The sequence below is a fragment of the Manis javanica genome, chromosome 3 (genome assembly GCF_040802235.1).
Source record: "Manis javanica isolate MJ-LG chromosome 3, MJ_LKY, whole genome shotgun sequence".
In the NCBI taxonomy this organism is placed as follows: domain Eukaryota; kingdom Metazoa; phylum Chordata; class Mammalia; order Pholidota; family Manidae; genus Manis; species Manis javanica.
In genome coordinates, this window is record NC_133158.1 from 55,270,930 (window position 1) to 55,290,008 (window position 19,079).

General features: G+C 53.1%; 1 protein-coding gene across 25 annotated transcripts in view; it reads left to right on the top strand.

The window, feature by feature from the left end:
* Positions 1-3,209: 3,209 nt before the first annotated feature.
* The window catches only part of LOC108383827 (zDHHC palmitoyltransferase 19), a 76,643-nt gene continuing 60,773 nt past the window's right edge, over positions 3,210-19,079 (top strand). For 6 of the 25 annotated variants that reach the window (XM_073231448.1, XM_073231458.1, XM_073231465.1 and 3 more), the window contains exons 1-5: positions 3,353-3,605; positions 9,265-9,350; positions 9,667-9,846; positions 10,374-12,644; positions 12,919-18,079. In XM_073231448.1, coding sequence (XP_073087549.1) covers positions 14,990-16,147 — 1,158 coding nt within the window. In that variant the 5' untranslated portion in view covers positions 3,353-3,605; positions 9,265-9,350; positions 9,667-9,846; positions 10,374-12,644; positions 12,919-14,989 and the 3' untranslated portion in view covers positions 16,148-18,079. Of the gene's footprint in view, positions 3,283-3,351; positions 3,606-9,264; positions 9,364-9,666; positions 9,847-10,373; positions 12,645-12,918; positions 18,080-18,332; positions 18,818-19,079 lie in introns of those variants that run through there. The other 19 variants (XR_012129165.1, XR_012129167.1, XM_073231452.1 and 16 more) reach the window with 18 other exon arrangements.

Genomic DNA, 19,079 nt, shown 5'->3' on the forward strand with positions numbered 1-19,079 from the left:
TGCAGCCTGGAGCCACCCCCTGGCTGCAGCTGCTGCATGATGAGTGCACTGAACTTCCTACTGGTTCAGCTACTGGCACCTGTGGAACAGGTGAGCTATTGTCTTAATCTGCATAAGACTTTGAACCTAGTTGAATCCTCCCGCTTGAGGATTATCATGATTTTATTGCTGTTGTTAGTCTCTCGCACAGGGGCCATTGTGGAAGATGGATAGCAAGTAGAATGCGAGGCAAGGTTTCGGGAGGGGTGGGCTGTGGGTAAAATTGCAGTATTTCCAGAATCTCATGTCTGCTTTTATGCATCTCCATATCAATAGGTGTTTCCAAGGGGTGGAGAGAAATAGTCCATCTCCATATCAAGAGGTGATTAGAAGGGAGGTGGAGAGCAGAACAGACACCTGGACCGCAGAAGTATTTTTGGCTTCTTTGCAGCTGGGTCATGGGAGACATGGGTGAGCAGGAGTAGATGACTGCTTGTAAGTGATAAATGAGTTTCTCCCACTTTATTTCTCCCTTTGAATGATTTTGGCTTCAAAGGTTATTTGTCCCAGGCTGGAAACATGTTTTCCCCCTGGAGGCACAGACGGGTTTGCTCTTTGAAGTAGTGGTCACAGGCTGCAGACAGTTTTGCTGAAGAGCCCTGAGCCCTCATTCTTTTCAGCCTCTGTGATGTCCCACTGGGACTTCTCTCCCTCCACCGTGGGCTGTGGCGACTAAGGCTGCTGTGGCATGGGGCTCCTGGAGCCAGCAGCAGGGAGGAAGTCCAGTGGCTCTGATCTCCCCTGGGGGCACGGGAGGTCCAGCAATGCCACTCTTGAAAGATGCCATGCCCCTAACTAAGGAACTCCATCCTCCTCCTCAGACCCCGCTTCCCTGGTTCCTCCCAAGCTTGTTTGCTGCCTTTAATGTAGCGCTGCTGGTCGTTTTGAGTGGCCTCTTCTTTGCATTCCCATGAGTCTCCCATACAAGCTGGCAGGTTTCTTACAGAAAGGCAGAAAGGGAAACAGATAATGATAGCACGGAGGCAGGGCAAGTGCAGATGGGGGGCCAGGGAAGCAGGGATATTCTAAGCAGAGGGAACTGAATGTGCAAAGGCACAGAGGTATACAGTGCTGGGTGCCTTTGTGAGCTGCATGGGGTTGGTAATGCTTGGTGACATTTAGTGCAGTCTTTATGATCTGTCACTAGCTGGGATATTTAGAACAGGTCTTCATGTCCTGACCAGGTGGACTTGGTCCTGGGGGGAGCTACAGGCCACCCCAGATTAGGGCTGAGGCCTGTTCTGGTCCCAGTTGCAGGTGGCTAGCCCAGAACAGAGAGTGGACCTTTCCCATTGTCACAGGCCTCCTCTTTGCCCTCACCTTCTTCAGTCTCATCTCACTCAACTTCTCAGACCCTGGTATCTTACATCGAGATGAGCCGTTGGCCCCCTGGGAGATGAAAGTGGCACCCTCAGGGCTGCAGCCTTGCAGGGGTGACTCCTGGAGTGCTCTTCCCAACTCCCCTCCTCAGGGCCTTCTGCCCCAAGTCCCCATTCCCTCCAGCCCTGCCTCTGGAACTTGCTTCCCCAGCCATGGCACGGGATGTGGAGAAAGAGAATTCTGGAGGTTTTCCAGCTGCCTTGGAGAGGAAGCCCAGTGCAGGTTGGGGATAGAAAGCTGCTCTTCTCAACCACTGGGTTCAGTCTCCCACTTCCACTGCACAAGCTCCTTACAGCATCAACTACAGTACAAAGGCCCGAGTTCTCAGAGAACTCCTCTGGCTGGAAACCCACCTTCCCCTTTAACCAGCTTCTCCACACTTGGTCTGCTTGTCCAGTGGGCACTGGGGGTCACCCAGCCCCCCTCCACCCAACTCTTTCTGGGGCCCAGTGGTACTGTGGGGCTGTCCTCCCACTCCTTCTCCCCCCACAGCAGCAGAGGGATGGAATGGTCTCCTGCTGCTGCCCAGCCCTCCCATCCACCCCAGGCTCCGACGAACAGAGCCCTGCTACAGTGCATGTGGTGTGGGTGAACCACAGAGCCTTCCGCCTGCAGTGGTGCCCAAAATGCTGCTTCCACCGCCCACCCCGGACCTACCACTGCCACTGGTGCAACATCTGCGTGGAGGTGAGCGCCCCCTCGCCTGCCCACCTCTGCCCCGTCACCCCCCAGCACTTGGCTGGGGCCAGGAGGCCTACTCCCCCAGGGGCTAGTGGTGGGCATGAAATCACTTCCAGGATTGCTAAGGGCCAAGGGTGGCAGTAACTCCCAGCCACTCCAGATCACACACGCAGATGGCTGCCCCTGTGCCTGCACCTGTTTTCAGAGGCTGGCCTGTGCTTGCACAGGAGCTGACATGGACAGGGTCATCCACATAGTGCTGGGCATGGTCAGGCAGGGTGGGGAGGAAGACACTCCTGGCCTGCCCCCAGCTGCCTGATGCTAGATGCCTAATCCCTTCAGGCTGGCTGCTGGGTCTGGGAAATGCTGCCTGTCCTCTTCTGAGTGTCCAGGCTGGAGGGTCTCCTGCTCTCTGAGAACTTGTCTGCGTGGTGTGCACAGCATGCAAAGGTCTACCAAAGTGCTTACCTGATCTTTACAATCCCTGGGGGCTTGCTGAGCAAGGGCGATATTATTCTCATCCAATGGATGAGAAAAAACAGAGGCCCAGAGATGTTCTACGTCCTGTCCAAACTTACACCAGGACATGTCCCACAGATCAGGCAGGCCTTGTCTCTAAAGGCCTCTAGACACGAGACCACGTGAGCCACAGAGCTCTAACAGTGCTCTAGCCACAGAAATGCCAGCATTAGGGGCTTTGTGGCTCAGGATTTTCCCTGGGGAAGGGAGTCAGTGTGTGGGGCCCAGGGTAGGTGTCCTGGGGTGGGGATGGGGTGGTACTAGTCTTCAGATTTGGGGGCACTGAGGGCTGGGCCAGAGGTGGGGTCCTCGAGGCTGGTACCCTCTCCCTCTTGCCCAGGACTTTGACCACCACTGCAAGTGGGTCAACAACTGCATCGGTCACCGCAACTTCCGCTTCTTCATGCTACTCGTCCTGTCCCTGTGCCTCTACTCGGCTGCTGTACTAGTCACCTGCGTGGTCTCCCAGGTGCGCACAACACACTTGCCCTTCTCTACGGAACAGGCCGTGTCGTATCCTCCAGAACGCGGGGCCCAAGCGGGGGGCAGAGGGGTGGGCCGGCCCGGGGGCGGGGTCACGGGGCGGAGCGGACGCGGGGCGAGGTTAGAGAGAGGCTGCCGCGGAGAGCAGTCGGGACCAGCGAGGGCGGGTCGGCCGCGGAGGTGAGCGGGGCTGGAAGGAACTGCGAATACTCGAGAATGTAGGCGGGTCAGGGATGGGCCGTGCCGAAGGCGGTGCCGGGCCCTGGACCGCAGGGTGGGGTGCGGCTAGGGGGCCGGGAAGCGGAGGGACCCCGGCTGTTGGGGGCGGGGCGGGGCGAAGGGGGCGGGGGTGGCGGGCAGGGCGGCCTCCACGCGCGGCTCCTTAGCTGCGGCGCAGCATCGTGGTGGCTGTACCTGCCGCCGGCTTCCTGGTGCCACTCTTGCTACTACTACTGATGCAGGCCGTGTCGGTGAGCGCTGCCGAGAGCTCCTACGAGGGCAAGGTACGTGGGGCCGGGCGGGACGCCACGATTCTGGGCTATGTGTGGTCACCTAGCGCCTCCTGACCTCCGTACTTCCTGCTGTTTCTCCGCCACCCTGGGCCTTAAAGGCCTGAGCTCCCTCGAAGGTGCCACATTAGTCCTTCCAGACCCAGATTCGCTCCTCCTCGAGCTCGGTGGGCACTCTCCCTCCTGGGTGCGCTGCCTGGAGGGCCTACTGTGTGCTAGTCCGCAGGTGCATGTGCATTGTTTTGACCGATGGATGGAGTAAGCCTGCGCTTCCGTTGAGAAGGAACCTGAAATTAGAGTAACACCCGCCAGAACACTTGGAGAGAGGGGCTTGGCCTACTGTGTGTAGCACAGACTCAGAGAAGGAATTGAGAGTTCAGTGAGGACCGCAGTGTAGAGTAGGACGTGATGGTTTGGAAGGGCAGAAGCCACAGGGGAAGGCATTGCAGGGGAGGGGCACAGCTTGCAAAGGGCAGGGAAGCCTGAAAATCTGGAATGCTGACAGGATGGTGAGGAAACCGTTCTCACTGGAGCAGAAGGTGGCATGGAAAGCAAGTGGTCGGCTCGGCATTGGCCAGATTTAAAGGGCCCAGGAAGTATGGTGGAGAATTTAAGTCTTGGTGCAGTGGAAACCAGGGAACTATAGTAGCATTTTTTTTTAAACGTGGACTACAATTCACCCTTTTTTAGTGCACAGTTATATGCGTGGACTACAATTCACCCTTTTTTAGTGCACAGTTATATGCGTTTTGACAAACACATACAGTCCTGTAACCACCACCATGATAAAGATTTAGAGCAGTTCACCACCCAAAAAATTCCCTCATGGCCTCTTGTAGACATTTTCTCCCCCTACCTGCAGACGCAGATAACCACGAATCTCTTTTCTATCTGTAGTTTTTCCTTTTCTAGAGTGTCATATAAATGGGATAAAAGACAAAGTCTGGCTTCCTTCGCTTAGCATAATGCATTGAGATGATCATCCACGTTGCTGCTGCTAAAAAACAAAATTCAACTGAGTAAATCTGAAGATCTAATTGGCTTTATTAAGTGATTCATGAATTGGACAGTGTCTCACCTAACAAACAGAGAGGAACTCTAGCAAGCTACAGGAAAGAAAGATTTTTAAAGGCAAAGAGAGCATTAGAAAAAGAAAGGCATTTATGAGTAAGGAATGCATTCATTAGGCAAGGTGGCCCTCCTAAAGGGGAATGGTCTGCCAGAGGATTACCTCCAGGAAATTGTAGTTTGACTGATTAAAGGTTACATTCCTGAGGGGGCTAAAATTGCAGTTAGGTTAGTTTATGGAGGCCCTCACTTGAAGTGACTCCATTATAGGCCTGTGACTTTTTTTTTAAATAACATTGCCAATATCAGTAGTTTCTACTTTTTTTGCTGTATAGTATTCCATCAAATGGATGTTCCACTGTGGCTTGCTTATGCATTTGCCAATTGAAGGATATTTAGGTTGTTTGCAGCTTTGGGTTATTATGAATAAGGTGCTGTAAACAGTGGTGTACAGGCATGTGAACATAAGTTTTCATGTCTTTTGGGGAAAGTACTTAGAGGAGTGGCATGGCTGGCTCATGTGGTAACTATGTTTAACTTTGTAAGAAACTGCTGAATTCTCTTCCAGACAGGATATACCAGTTTGCATTCTCACAAGCAATGATGAGAATTCCAGTTGCTCTAGATTTTGCATTGCCCGTTTTTTGTTTGTTTAGTTTTGTTTTGTTTTGTTTTTATCCAGTCTAATAAATGTGTAGTGGTATCTCATTGTGATTTAATTTGCATTTTCCTAATGACTAATGATATTGAGCGTCTTCATGTTCTTACATGCCTTCTGTACATCTTTGGCTAAATGCTCCAATTTTTTGCCCATTGAAAGAAAAATTTTTTATTCAGTTTGAAGAGTTCTTTATATATTCTGGATTCAGGTATGTGTTTTGCAGATATCTTCTCCTAGTCTTTGGATTGTCATATTTTCTTAACAGTGTCTTCCAAACATCAGAGTTTTAAATTTTGGTAAAGTATGATCTCAGTTTTTTTCTTTTATGAATTTATGCTGTTAGTGTTGTAATTAAGAAATCTTTGCCAAACCCAAGGTTACAAAGATGTTCTCATATGTTTCCTCCCAGAATTTTTATAGTTTTGTATTTTATATTTAGGTTTATGATTCATTCTGGATTAAATTTTGCATGTGATACAAGGTATGGGTCAAGGTTTATTTTTGCATATGACTTTCAGCACCATTTGTTGAAGAGGCTATCCTTCTAATTGAGCCACTTTTGCACATTCGTCAAAAATCAATCAACTGTAAAAAAAAATAGATAAAGGAAATAATGTATATTAAAAAAAATCTGTTGACTGTATAGGTGTGGGGTGTGTCTAGACTCTGTTCTTTTGCCAATACTACACTGTCTTGAATAGTAGCTTTATATTAAGTCATACAATCTCACAATATGAGTTCTTCAACTTTGTTCTTTTTCGGAGTTCTTTTGACTGTGCTAGTTGCTTTAATTTTCCATATGAATTTTAAAATCAGCTTGTCAATTTTCTCAAAATAGTTTGCTGAGATTTTCATTTGGATTATGTTGAACCTATAGATGAATTTGGAAAATTGAATATTTTGAATATTGAGTTTCCAACAATATTGAGTCTTTGAATCCATGAACATGTTATACCTCTCTGTTCATTTAATCTTTGATTTCTTTCATTAGTATTTTGTAGTTTTCAGCATATAGACTTTGTACATATTGTGTCAAATTTTTAAAAAGTATTTCATGTTTTTTTGTGCTATTATAAATGCTTTATAAAACTTCCATTTGTTATCAGAAAATACAGTGGATTTTGTATATTGGTCTTGAATCTTGCAATTTTGCCAGATTCACTTATTAGTTCTAATAGATTTTTGTTGATTCTACATAGAAAATCATATCATCCCAAGGACAGTTTTGTTTCTTCCATTTCATCATATATGGCTTTATTTCTTTTTCTTTCTTACTGTACTTTCTTGGGCCTCCAGGACACAGTGTCAAGCTGGAGTGGTAAAAGTGAACATCTTTACCACAAGATGTCTTCAGCAGGACAGTGACTTGACTAGAAGTTGTTTTAGGAAGACTGTAGTGGGCCACACTGATGAGGGCAGGGCCGGCGATACTGAGACAGCCCAGAGGACAGAGGAGTCTACTTGGTCCACCACCTCCCATCCTTCCAGTCGCCACTCAGTCACCGCACCCCACCCTCCTAGCCCACCTGTGACTCCTCTGCCAAGCCCTTACTCATCAGCCCCCTGTGGTCTGCATTTTCACTCTCCAGCTGAGCTCAGCCCATCATTTCAGCCTCTCTGGGACAGCACTCTACCTTCCCACATCCTGGGCTTCTTCCAGTCCCCGCTCAGCGTGGGGCTTTCCTGATCTAGAATCTTCAACCTAAAGAAACCTAAATGTGATCTGCACTCTGTGATTCACCAGGCAGGACTCTTGGCCGTGACTTGCAGAACCTGTTGCAGGCATTCTTCTCACACACACCATTCTCTTGCTACCTTTGTCTCCTGATGATACCTTTTGCTCGGGCCACTTGCTTAGTAGTTGATAGCAAGGACTCTGGCACCTGCATACATTCAAATCACAGCTCCACAACATACCAGCAGGGAGATCTTGGGTATGTTACTTAGCCACCTGGTGCCTTAGTTTCCCCATCGGTAAAAGGGGGCAGCGGGGTTAACCTGTGTAAGACACATAGAACAGTGTCTGGTACAAGTAAGTGTCCCATTATGACTGTTCCTTCTCATCATCATTTCTACATGTTCGTGTCACTGTCATCTATCTTAAAGACAAAGCAAAATCCCTTAACATCACAGCCTTCGCTGCCCCTGTTGTACTCTACCCTCCAGCACAGCCATATTTCCTGCAAGAGCTGGCCATGCTCACTAGTGTCACACTCCACCTTCCTCAGCCCACTTCAGCCACTTTGTCCTCACTGTCACACTGATGCTGTGCCCTCCAAGTGGCCAACGCCCCTGCACAATTCTCAGATTAACCTTTCCAGGCTGCACACAGCAGCATTTAAAAGTGAACATAGCTACAGTGGCCCTTCCCCAGCCTCTCAGGGTCCATCCAGCTCTCTGCTTTCCTGGGCTGGGAGTCTTGCTGGGCTGCCTCCCCTTCTCAGTGTCCTTCTCTGTGCTTCCCTGACCACTCCCCAGCTGCCCTCACTGCCCTGAAAGTTAAGGCTGACTTTGTTGTTTACCGTGACCCTCAATCCCCAGCGCAGTGCCTGGAATATTGCCGAGGCCCCAAACTATGAGCAATCAAGTGAACCTAAAAGCAAAGGAATGCTTCGGGAGATAAGGAAAGAGAGAGAAAAAGAGAGAAGCCTGATGCCGTGCTCCCTAGGGAAGAAGGCAAGAGAGCAGAGGTGACAGGGGGCTGGGCAGGAGCTGGGCAAGAGTACGATGCCAACTTCGTTTTGGCCCTGTGGAGTGTGAGGGCGTTTCAGGCAGACCCGGAGCAGGAGACCCAATCCGGAGAGGGGACGACAGTCTGGGACCATCAGAGCCCCTGGATTCCATTCACGACTGAGCAGGTCCCGTGTGGGGAGGGGACAGTGTTCTCCTTTATCAGTCAGTTCTTGTGAATTCACTAAACAATGATCATTCCTTTAAGCTTTGACCAATTGACATTTTTCTGTACTTCATAGACATCTAATCAAAATTTATTTCCCTAAATTTGAATTATAAGTTTCTGATTATAAGTTTACTGAGACTCTTCTGACCATTTCATTAAAATTGTGAATCTTATAAATGCTTTAAACACCTTAAAGTAGGCAGAACTCAAAATATCACAATGGTTAGTGTTGCTTTGTGGCAACAGTGGGTCAGCCTGGGGCCATCTTGACTTTTCCCAGGTGTCATGGGGCGCTGGTTCCTTTTGGTAGAAAGTAGTGTTGAGAATCAAAATCTTCATGACAGGCGCAGGACACAGGCAGTGGGTGGAGGGCAGAGGTGCTCCTGGGCCGCTTTCCGTCATGACAGACATTTTGTAGCTTTGGTTCTTGAAGTGTGGGTGACACTGGGCCTGCGCTTGGGTGGAGGAGGGGTTAGGCTGATGGAAGGAGGGGAGGGGGAGATCCTGGTCAGGAGTGTCCAGGGGAGGACTTGATCTTTGGGTTGACTTCTGTTCCAGCTCAGGACCTGCAGCCTGGATTTCCAGGGTCATATGGTTTTGGTTAGGGAGATACTGGGCCCTATGTAACTGCCCTTCCAGATGGAAGGAACAGAAGAAATTCATGAAGGAACAAGTTTAGAAAAAAATCAAAGTAGACGTGGGGTATGCTGTCTTTGGAGCAGTTTTGCAGCAAAAGGAAGATCTGAAAGTATATCTGGAAGGAAGTAGGAGGAGGATGCATGTGACCAAAGGAGACGGGGAGGATACTGCAAACGTGGGTGCAAGGTGGTAGGGGATCCCTGAGAAGGTGGGAGAGGTGGGTGCAGTGCTCAGAAGTGGTTTGGGGAGGCTGTGGCTGACCCCCACTGCTCCTCTGCCCTTGGAGTCTTGCTGCAGCCTTGGGCTTGGCTGACCAGCCCAGGGGGCACCAGTGGGCAGTGGCCTGCCCAATCCAGCTGGATCTTTCCACCCTTGCTTCCCTCTAGTGCCGATATCTGCAGGGATACAACCCCTTCGACCATGGCTGTGCCAACAACTGGTATTTAACAATTTGTGCACCACTGGGACCCAAGTGAGTTGGCAAAGTAGGCACTGGATGGCGGCCCCTGGGCTGGTGGGGTAGGGTGAAGCTAAGTCATCTCCCCTGGCCCAGGCCCTTACATTCACTGTTCTTGTTCTTTTGGGGTTTTCTCAGGGCATGGTGGGAGCTCTGGGGCCTCCCGTTCTTTGCTTCTGGGCTTTTGCCCCAACAAGTGTGTTTGAGGGCCTCTACAGCCTGGCCCCAGCTCCCAGAAGGGCCAAGCCTTGGGCTGTGTGCTCCTAAGCTGAGGGAGACCAGACGAGGCGGGCCCAGCCACACCCCGTGCATCTGGCTTCTTGCTCCCCAGGTACATACATGGCTGAGGCTGTCTGGCTGCAGAGCGTGGTGGGGCCTGACTGGGTGCCTACGCAGAACCTGCTCTACCCCATGTGCCTCTCGGCACAGGGTCCCCCAGCCCCCACCTCTGGGTCTCTGTAAACCAGGGACAGGCACCCCAGGGAGTGGGGAGGCTGCAGCCTTCCAGGAGGTGAGCACTGTGTGTGTGTACCCATGCCTGTGTGTGCTGGGAGAGGGTGTCAGCAGACGGTACAGGTGGTGAGGGAAGCCCCTGAGTTGGGCTGGCCCCCTAGCTGGAGCACTCAGGGCTCAAGGGAGGGGGTTCTAGGCCCGAGGAGGGTTGGAAGGAGAGTCACAGGCCTCTAGAATAAACCAGGGCTCCCTGGAGACACAACGGGAAAAACCACCTCATTTACTTGCTTGTTGGCCTTGGGCCTCAGTTCCCTCAGCTTAATGAGGACTGAGACTGGTCCAGTAGTTTACAGTTTTGGGGGTGGATTCCTTTATTTAAAGGCAGCTTTTACTCCGAAGCAGTATATGAAACGTGGAGCATTAGGAATGAAGCCACCAGGGTCCCAGCAGGACGACTGTCCCTCTCCCTTTGCCTATGTTGGGGTGAGGAGGTGGCTTGGACGGTTTCTGCCCCTCACCCTGTGAGGAGGCCATTAGCCTTGGGGTGGGGGCTTGAGCAGAGCCCTGCTCCCACTCTGTGTTTAGCTCCACGCTGGCCCAGGGCTGCCCCTGCTACGGGAGGCCCCCGGAGAAGGCTCTGTCCGCCTGTGCCCGCTTCACACCCAGCGACGCCAGGAGCCCCTGCCCCTGAGTCTCTCCTCCTGAGCCCCGCATGGAGGCCTCTCTCTGCCCTGCCCTCGCCCACCGCCCTGGCGGGAGTGCCCAGACTCCCCAGAGCCCATTAAATGCCCTTTGCCTGCCTCCTACAGCTACCCTGCTGCGCTGTCCCCCCTGGGTTCACATGAGGGAGTGCGGACGACGGGCGTTGAGGGGCTGGGACAGAGACCTGGGCGGCGGGAGCCCGGGCCCGTTACTGACTGGCTCTGTGACCGTGGGCAGGATACTCAGCAGTTCTCATTCTTAAAATGGGGCAACATTTTAACAACCACAGCGGGGGCTGGAGAGGATGGGAGAGGAACCTCCCCTTAAAGCCGGGCTTGTGGGCCCCCAAGGTCCCAGCCTCCGCCCTGCCGCACCTCTGTGTAGCTGCAGGGGGCGCCCGGCGCCTGGGAATTCGTTTGGCCTGCGGGACGGGCCGGTCCGCACGGGAGCCTCCCTGGCGGGGTGGGGCAGGCCCGCTGCCCCATCCCCAGGAGTTTTTTCTGGTCCTGTCTCGGGGGTGGGTCCCGGCCCTGTGGGTCTGCAGGCCCCTGGGGGCGCGGAGGACAATCACATCAAACTGCTTCCTCCAGTGGCCTGTGAGTTTGGAAATGGAAATAATGACACTATGCCATGTCAGAGAAGGAAAAGGGGTGGTTCAGGCAAAGCACTTGGTACCGCGTGTGCAACAGTGAACGCAGCTGGCGTGGATGATTGTTTTCTCTGGCAGCAGCCACAGGCCACCCAGCGTTCCTCCAAGGGCCACCTCAGAACTACCCAGACCACTGACTGAATCCTGGGGGTGGGGCGGAGGGGCGGGGGGAGGGATCTGAATCTGAATTTTTGTCAAGTGTCCCCACCTGATGCTATCTTAGGAGGTGGGGATATGGGCACCAACCGCGCCTGCCGTGTCCTACCGCCTGTATCCAGGTGAAATGGGCTGGGGTACAGGTGAGAGGGAAGGAGGTCACCAAAGGGTCAGATGAACACCGGGGGCCCCTGGAGGTGCGCGTGCCTGTGCGCGGACATGCTTGTGTGTTGGGCGTAGTGGCCCGTCATTTGGGGACATCAGCCCAGCCTGGGGAGGTAGGTACCTACCACTGGACATGGCTTGGGTTCTCCTTACACTGAGGCTGCTTCGAGGCTGCCCTTCCCTCTTTCACCCCGACTCACTGCCTCAGGCTGTTCCTTGTCCAGGCCCAGCTTCAGCCACCACTCTGGCTCCCTGGGCTCCTGGCCAGCTTTGCTCTAGCCCAGGCACTCCAGCTCTTTCTTTGCCCACTTTATCCTGGTCCCAGGGTCTTTCCAGTCCCAGGCCCCCTTCTGGGGTCACGTCTTTTCTCAGCTCTCATTCCTGCTTAACTTAAAGGTAACCTTGGGTTCCGGGGAGGGGTGCAGGGTACTTACCAGCATACAAAAAGCAGCCCAGTTTTGGTCTTGTAAATGGCTTCAGTGGCCACATTTAACATTTTTCGGGCCTGCATTTACAAGTAAAGTCAAACCAGCCTCGTTCAGGAAGCCCGGAGTGCATGGTTGCCTGGCAAGAGGAGGAGCAGGTGAAACCTTTTGGGCCCTTGACCCCAGATGTGTAGGTGGTCCACGAATCTGTGTGAGCTGTCTGTCCTTGAGTATTCAGAGGTCACAGCTCCACTCATGCTGCCCAGCAGTGAGGAGAGGCTCTCAGGCCCACTCCCAAGCTACAGTCCTCAGGGTAGTCTGGACCTGGTCCAGAGGGGAGGAGGATCCAGGAACCTGGGCCAAGGACTGGATGGGGACATGTTCATGGAACTGGCTGGTGCCTGACTGGCGCCTGCCTGGAGCCCCAGCTTTGCTGCCCGCCCCTGTGCTGCCCTCCCTGGTTCAGAGTGGGGTGGCTGTTCATCCGGGCTGCACCCACTGTGTCTCTGCCTGCAGCTGTACGGGGTGCTCCCCCAAGCTCAGGCAGGGCCCTCCAAGTCCCAAGCCAGGTATGAGTCATCTCCCCCAGCAGCCCGGGCATCAGCTTCCCCTCCGGCAAGGCCGTAACTCCTCAGGTTCTCAAAGGTGGCCATGGCCCCTCCTGCCCTGGGATGTAGAGTCTGGGTCTCTTCGGTCCTCTCTCACCCTGAGATTTCTACCGGACAACCTCTTGAGTTGAGCTCCTCTGCTCCTCGAAGGGTAAGCGGAACCTAGCTCACCTTGTCCTTTGACACCTCCACTGAGCCTTATTCCCCCCAACCCCACCCCACCTGCCAAGGGAGTCTTCTTGACAAACCGGAGGCCTCAGTTGTGTTGCATCACTTTCCCTTTCTACCCTTCCCCCTTTCTGTTGAACCTGCCCTTGATTCTTAGACCCATCCCTCGCAGTCCTTGGCCCCCTGATAAGGGAGGAGTGCTATCGGGGCCCAGTGATGGTGCCAGCTCTCCACACACCCTGCCTTTCCCGGGACAGGAACCAAGGAGTGACCCCTGCCTGCATGGCTGCCAGGTGCCCACGTGGCTGAGAGGCCTGCCGCCCACTCCTAGGGCCTGATGGAGGGAGGAGGACCATGGGATGCGGAGCCCAGAAGCAGCCACCTCATCATCTCCAGACCTTTCGTCCATGGGCCTTTTAGAAGGTCAGTGCCTTCTGGAAGAGCACTTGACCGGGAGTCAGGAGACCTGGTTGTTACTTAGCTCTGCTGCTGACTAATGAGCTATGGGAGGAGGCTCTTCCCTCTGTGTGGCCTTGTTTGTGGTTCCTCGGCTGTAAACAGGATGATCATCGTGGCTACTTCATAGGTAGTCCCAAGATCCTAACTCGAGCTGGCAGGGACTCAGGGGTCGCCTCATCCAGCTGCCTCTCCACCCTTAATTTCACAGATTGGGACAGTGTCTAGGGTGGACACAGTGTCCAAGCCGGGTGGCATTCTGTTTCCCAGGCTGCCTCTCAAACTCCTGTTCCAGGGACCATTCCAGAGGAGGAAGGACTTGGGCAACTGCCCTCCAGACCCCAGGCCTTGGAGCCAGGCAGTACGTTTCAGCCCAGGGCCTGGGAGCTGATAAGGAGGCAGGTTAACTCGTCTCCAGCCCGGTGCTGGGAGAGATAATGCCGCCCTGCCTCCTGCTGAGCCCTGCCCTGCCCTGCTCAGCCTGCCCCACCCACAGGGGCCCTGTAGGTGGCCAAAGCGGGGGTGGGGGGGGGGGCAGGGCAGGGACACACAGTGCAGAGAAGGCTGCCACAGTGTGGGATCAGGGGCCAGAATCCTAATGCCCTACTAAGCACAGGCCCCTTGCTGCCTGACCACCCACCCACCCTGGCACCTGGGCACAGTACCACCCCAGGTGGTGCTCCATCAGGGCCAAGTCCTCCTTTGTTCCTGCATGTAGAGCATGGCTCCGGGAAGTAGTCCAGGTCTTAAGGTTTGCAGGGCCTCGTCCTAGGTCACAGAACCTTTGCTGAGCACCACCCAGGCCAGGGTCTGCACTGGTGGCTCATAATGAGCACTTTTAAATCCCTCTGTAATTATTCTCGCTTTTGTGATGAGGAAACCAGCCCGGGGCAAACAGGACACTTCCCCGATGTCACCCTGCTTCTAAGTAGCAGAACAAAAGCTCTCTAGCCTTTACCACTGCACTGTGCTTCTATAGGCATTTGTATTTTATTTCCATTTAGAGTACAGTAGCCCCCCTTTCCCCATGGGATATGTTCCAAGACCCCCAGCGGATGCCTGAAACTTCAGGGAGTACCAAATCCTGTATAAACTGTTTTTTCCTACATACATACCTATGATAAAGTTTGACTTACCCATTAGGCAACAGTAAGAGATTAATAACAGTAACTCACAATGAAATAGAACGATTAAAACAGTATACTATAATAAAAGTTTTGTGAATGTGGTCTGTCTCGTCTCTCTCTCTCTCTCAAAATACCTTACTGTACTGTCTTCACCCTGCTTGTGATGTGAGGTGACACAATGCCTACCTGATCAGGTGAAGTAAGGCAGACGACATAAGCATGAGACATAGCGTTAGGTTCCTCAACAGGAGCCTCAATCCAGGTGGAGAAAGACAAACACCGTATGATTTCATTTGTTTGTGGGGTATAGAACAGCAAGAGACTCAGAGACACTGAGAAGTGACTAGTGGTGACCAAAGGGGAGGGGTGGGGGCAGGTGGGGATGGGAAGGAGGATAAAAGTGCACAATGTAAGTTGATCACGGGACTGTGATGATGTACATGTAGAACCAACCATGCTGATGTACATTTGAAACCAACGTAAGATTGTATATTAACAATACATAGGTCAGAAGGACCTGCTTCTGGAACGAGGTTGATGTTGGGTAACGAAACCTTGGAAAGTGAAACCGCAGGTACAGGGAGGACACTGCCTGTAGTGGGTGAGACTTGGGTTCTGAAGGACATAGTCTGGTCTTCCTGCTGTGAAATGAGAGGAGTACTCGCATCTTATATTCTGTTTTGAGTCTTCATTCTGCAGTGCGTGTATAGCGCTGGGCAGAGCCCTGCCCTGTGGCAGGGGCTTCATGGCGGTGGTGATCATAACACAACCAGGCAATGCCCCACCTGGGACTTGCGATTTGCTGGATGCCAGTCACCGTGGCAGCAGGGCGCTCCTGTCCAGTTTGGTGTGGGGCCCCTTGTCGTCGAGCAGCAAAGGGGAAGGGTGCTGCTTCAGAGTGGAGGTTTGTGGTGGTTTTACAGAAAAGCAACCACCGCTGTGTCTCTGGGCCAAAGGGCCCTGCAGGCAAGGGCTGAGGGTCTTCAGGGGGCAGCCAGACACCCGCCCGGTTCTGCCCTCCTGCACAGTGAGGGAGTTTCCCATTAGGAAAGCATGGTGTTGCCTCTGTTTTGTGGCCAGTGTCCAGGCTGAAGGAAGTCAAAGGCTGTGGTCATCTGAGCCCTGTATCCGGGCCCCACTCAGCCATGACCGCTGCCCCTGCCTGCCCTCCCCACTCCCTGTGGCCTCCTACGCGTCTCAGTCTGTCTCCTGCCGTCTGCGTCTGCACTACCTCCTCTCACCTTTCCACTCTGTCTCCTCTCTCTCCCTTGTTCCTCCTCCTGCCCTTTATACTGGCTTTGTGCTCTCTTCTACTGCCCCAGCCCCGACCTTTCTTGGACTACAGCTTCCAGGAAAACAGAGTAAATGGTCTGACAGCTTTCAAGTAATAACTTTTAACTGTGCTTCTTGGAAGGCCCCAGGCCTGGGTGTGGAAACTCACAGAGCTCGGGGCCAGGCCAGAGGCAGGGCCTGCACAGGGCCCCTTTGTGTCTCTCTGACCAGGCCTTCCTTCTCCGAGCCGGGCACACGTTTTCCTAGCTACCCTCTGGTCAGGGCAGTTTTGCTGCTGAAATTGGAGATTCCCAGCATGGAAGGGTCCCTACTGAATATCTGGCTTATTTTTCTCAGTGAGAAAACCAGGGTGCTGGCACTGGGGGAGAGGTCTGGAGGGTTCCCCCAGGTCACACAGCTAAGGAGAGGCCAGGCGGGGCTCCCCACCACCCAACAGGAGAGAAGTCGGATAGGTCAGAGGCCTCTCCTGAAGAGGGGGAGGGCACTCTTTCTTCTGGAGACCCAGAAACTCAGCTCCTGTGGGCAAAATCACAGTACTGATGACAGAACACTACTAGCCTCAGGTCCAGTGCTAACTGGGCTACGTGCTTTGGTCTGTTTTCTCATTTAATCATCAAAGCAACTTGTGAGGAAGTTGCTGCTCTGGACGTGACCCTGGACACTCCCCAGGCCTCTGTCTCTCGGTCTGTACAGATGGAGTTTTGTGGAGGATCCTCGGGCCCAGTCCTGCCCTGACCTCCTGGGAGTCCATGAGGAGGGCCCCTGGCCTGGGAATAAGCCCTGACGTGGACAGGCGCCGTTCCCCTTTTGTCTCCATTTCCCTAGCTTGGGCCTCCTTTTGCAGGCTCTGGGTTTGGGTCCTTCGAAAGTGGGCGAAGGCAAGGTGGGCTCCCTCTTTTTAAATCCCAGACAGACTAAGCTGGGGTCACTTTCCTTGTGGGACTTCTCTGCTCCCTCTCTTCCCCACCAAGTGTCTGGGAAGAGCTGCCAGACTTGGATTTGGGGCAGGGATGTGGGCCTCTCTGCTCCCAGTCGGCACTACCACCTGTCAGCCACCCTGGGCCCCTAGCCATAGGGTGCCTGGAATGGAAGCTTCTGGAAAGCCTCAAGGCCTGGCTGTGCCCAGCTCACTCTGAGCCCTCGGCAGGAACTCGGGCTGCTCCCATCTTGGCCAGAAGGCTCTATCTGCCTTGGACATGATCCAGGCCAGAGTAAAGGAGTTTTGTTCGTGAAGCAGAGACCAGATGTAGGCACACAGAGGGCTCTTTGCTTTGCAGTTGAAGCTTTTAAAGATTTGTTTTCTTTCAAAATCCTGCTGCAGGAAAGAGAAGCACCAGATCAAACATTCCTGAAACATGACTTTAAAGGGGCAATTTGTTCATTTCCGTCCCACCCTGTTTCTCCTCACTGGGGTCTTGGGCAGTTGTCCTTGGGTTTTGGTGGAGGGTCCACACCCCTCCAGGCTCCCCAAGAGGTTTCCTCAGCGCCAGATCCAGCCTGAGGGCCTCTGGTCACAGCTAGGGCCAAGCTTGGTCCCAGGAGGGTCTGCACATCCCCCTCAGCACGTGGAGGGACTTTTCCTCCGTCCTCAGCCCCACTGGCACTGTTAACCATACCCCCTTTCTTGAAAACTCTCTTTCCTTGACCTCAGGTTGCAGACACGCTTCCGGCTCTCCTCCTGTCTAGGACTCCTCTTCTCCCCTCCTCCTGTGCCCAGGCCCCACCCTTGGGGCTTGTGCCCCCTTGGAGAACTCGCTCATCCCCTTATGGGGCCTGCCCACCCTCTGCCCCCAGGCCCCAGGTCCTCACAGCCTGAATTTTCTTCCTGTTGCTTTACTAGGGTGTAAGTGACAATCTTGTAAGACATGGAAAGTATACAGTGTGAGCTGTGCTGTATGCATGCACTGTGAAAGGCTCTCCCCCATCCAGTTGGCCTTAATGTTATGTGATTAAATTATTCCCTTGGCATTTCCAAGTTCTACCACCGGACCTGTTTCCTCATCTGTGAAATAAGCATGTGGAACCAAAAGATCTGTAGCTCTTTCTAGCTCTGGCGTTACCTGAGAACATCTGGGACGTGGGGGCTATGGACAGTCTCACTGGCCTTGGGAGCTGCGCCCACCACCACTGTAGCCCCCTCTCCTGGAGGCCCCCACAGACAGGACAGCCTGACCAGCTGCCATGCTCTGATCTCAAATTAGAATCACACCTCACATCTCTGTACACGCACTTTGATCATGAAAGGCCTCCTCCCCCCTCGGTGGCAGCCTGGTGACCTGGAGCAAAGGGGATGAAGACAGCTGCTGCCTCCACAGCCGCCATGGCCCTGAGGCCTCAGCAGGAAGTGAGGGAGCTGCCAGGCCTGGAGGTGACATGCATTGGCTACGTGTGCCCCATGTGCCAGACATCGTGTGAGTCATTCTGTAGGTGTTAGCCCATTCATGCCACTGAAGCGCCCTGGCTGGGAAGTGTGGTTATCACTTTCATCTTGTGGAGAAGGAGGTGACGCCCGGCAAGATGTGCAGGGCCCTGCACGCAGCTGGTAAGCCGGGCTCAGGGTGGGGGCTGGTGGCCAGAGTCAAAAGCAGCCAGAAACCCGGTTGCTCTTCAACAACTGGGAGGATGTCCCGCTGCTGTCAGGCCCCAGTCCTGTTCCCACTGCCACAACTTGGTATCTGGTGGCAGGGGGTTAAATCCATTCTGATTCTCCCCATTGGAAACACACTTGTCTTCCCCAGACTCTTCCCCAGAAAATCCCACTGGCTGACTTGCCTTTCCCCCCACCTTGTTTTTAGGCCTCCTGGTCACCCTGACTCCCCAGCAGTGGCAGACCCAGCACCTCTGGCATCTTCCTGTGAAGGCTGGAACACTTGTTCTCATAGGAAGCAGACTCTTGAGTGGGAGAGCATTTGGGGTTCCCCCTCAGGCCTCTCTGGCTCCAGGGATCTCCTCCTTCCTTCCACAGCTTCCCCATTGGTCTGCTAGCTCTCTTTTTCCCCCAGCCTGCCCCTTGCTGGGGGCTGCCCCGGCGCCTCTCCCAACCACCATGTACCTCCTTTCCTCTTCTTTAAATTCCAAAGTAGGATGGCAGGGAAATTCTGTCCGTTCTTCCATCTGGCCTCAGATTTCAGGCAGCAGTTCAAGATAAATTCAAGGTGATTTCTTATCAAATGCTTTGCTTTTCTGTTTTGATTACTGGCATTACAATAATATTTTTCTGAAGCTCACTGTACATATTCAAGAATTCTGGAGTATTATGGGTTAATTGGCCCTCCTTGGACTTGTCTCTGAGTACCGTAATTACCCTCTTTCACTGGGGAATTGTCTTTTGATACATCAGGGAATATAACCTAGTTGGAAGCTAGGGACTGCCCGTAATTCTTAACAAATCCAAATCTGCTGCAACTTGGATAGGATTCTTAACCTGGCTTATTTGGCCAATAGTCCATACATCACTGGACTGTCCCCAGATTAAATGAGATAAGGCCTGAAAACGTGCCATCACATAATGGGTGCTTAGTAAGTATGCCACACTGTCCTCC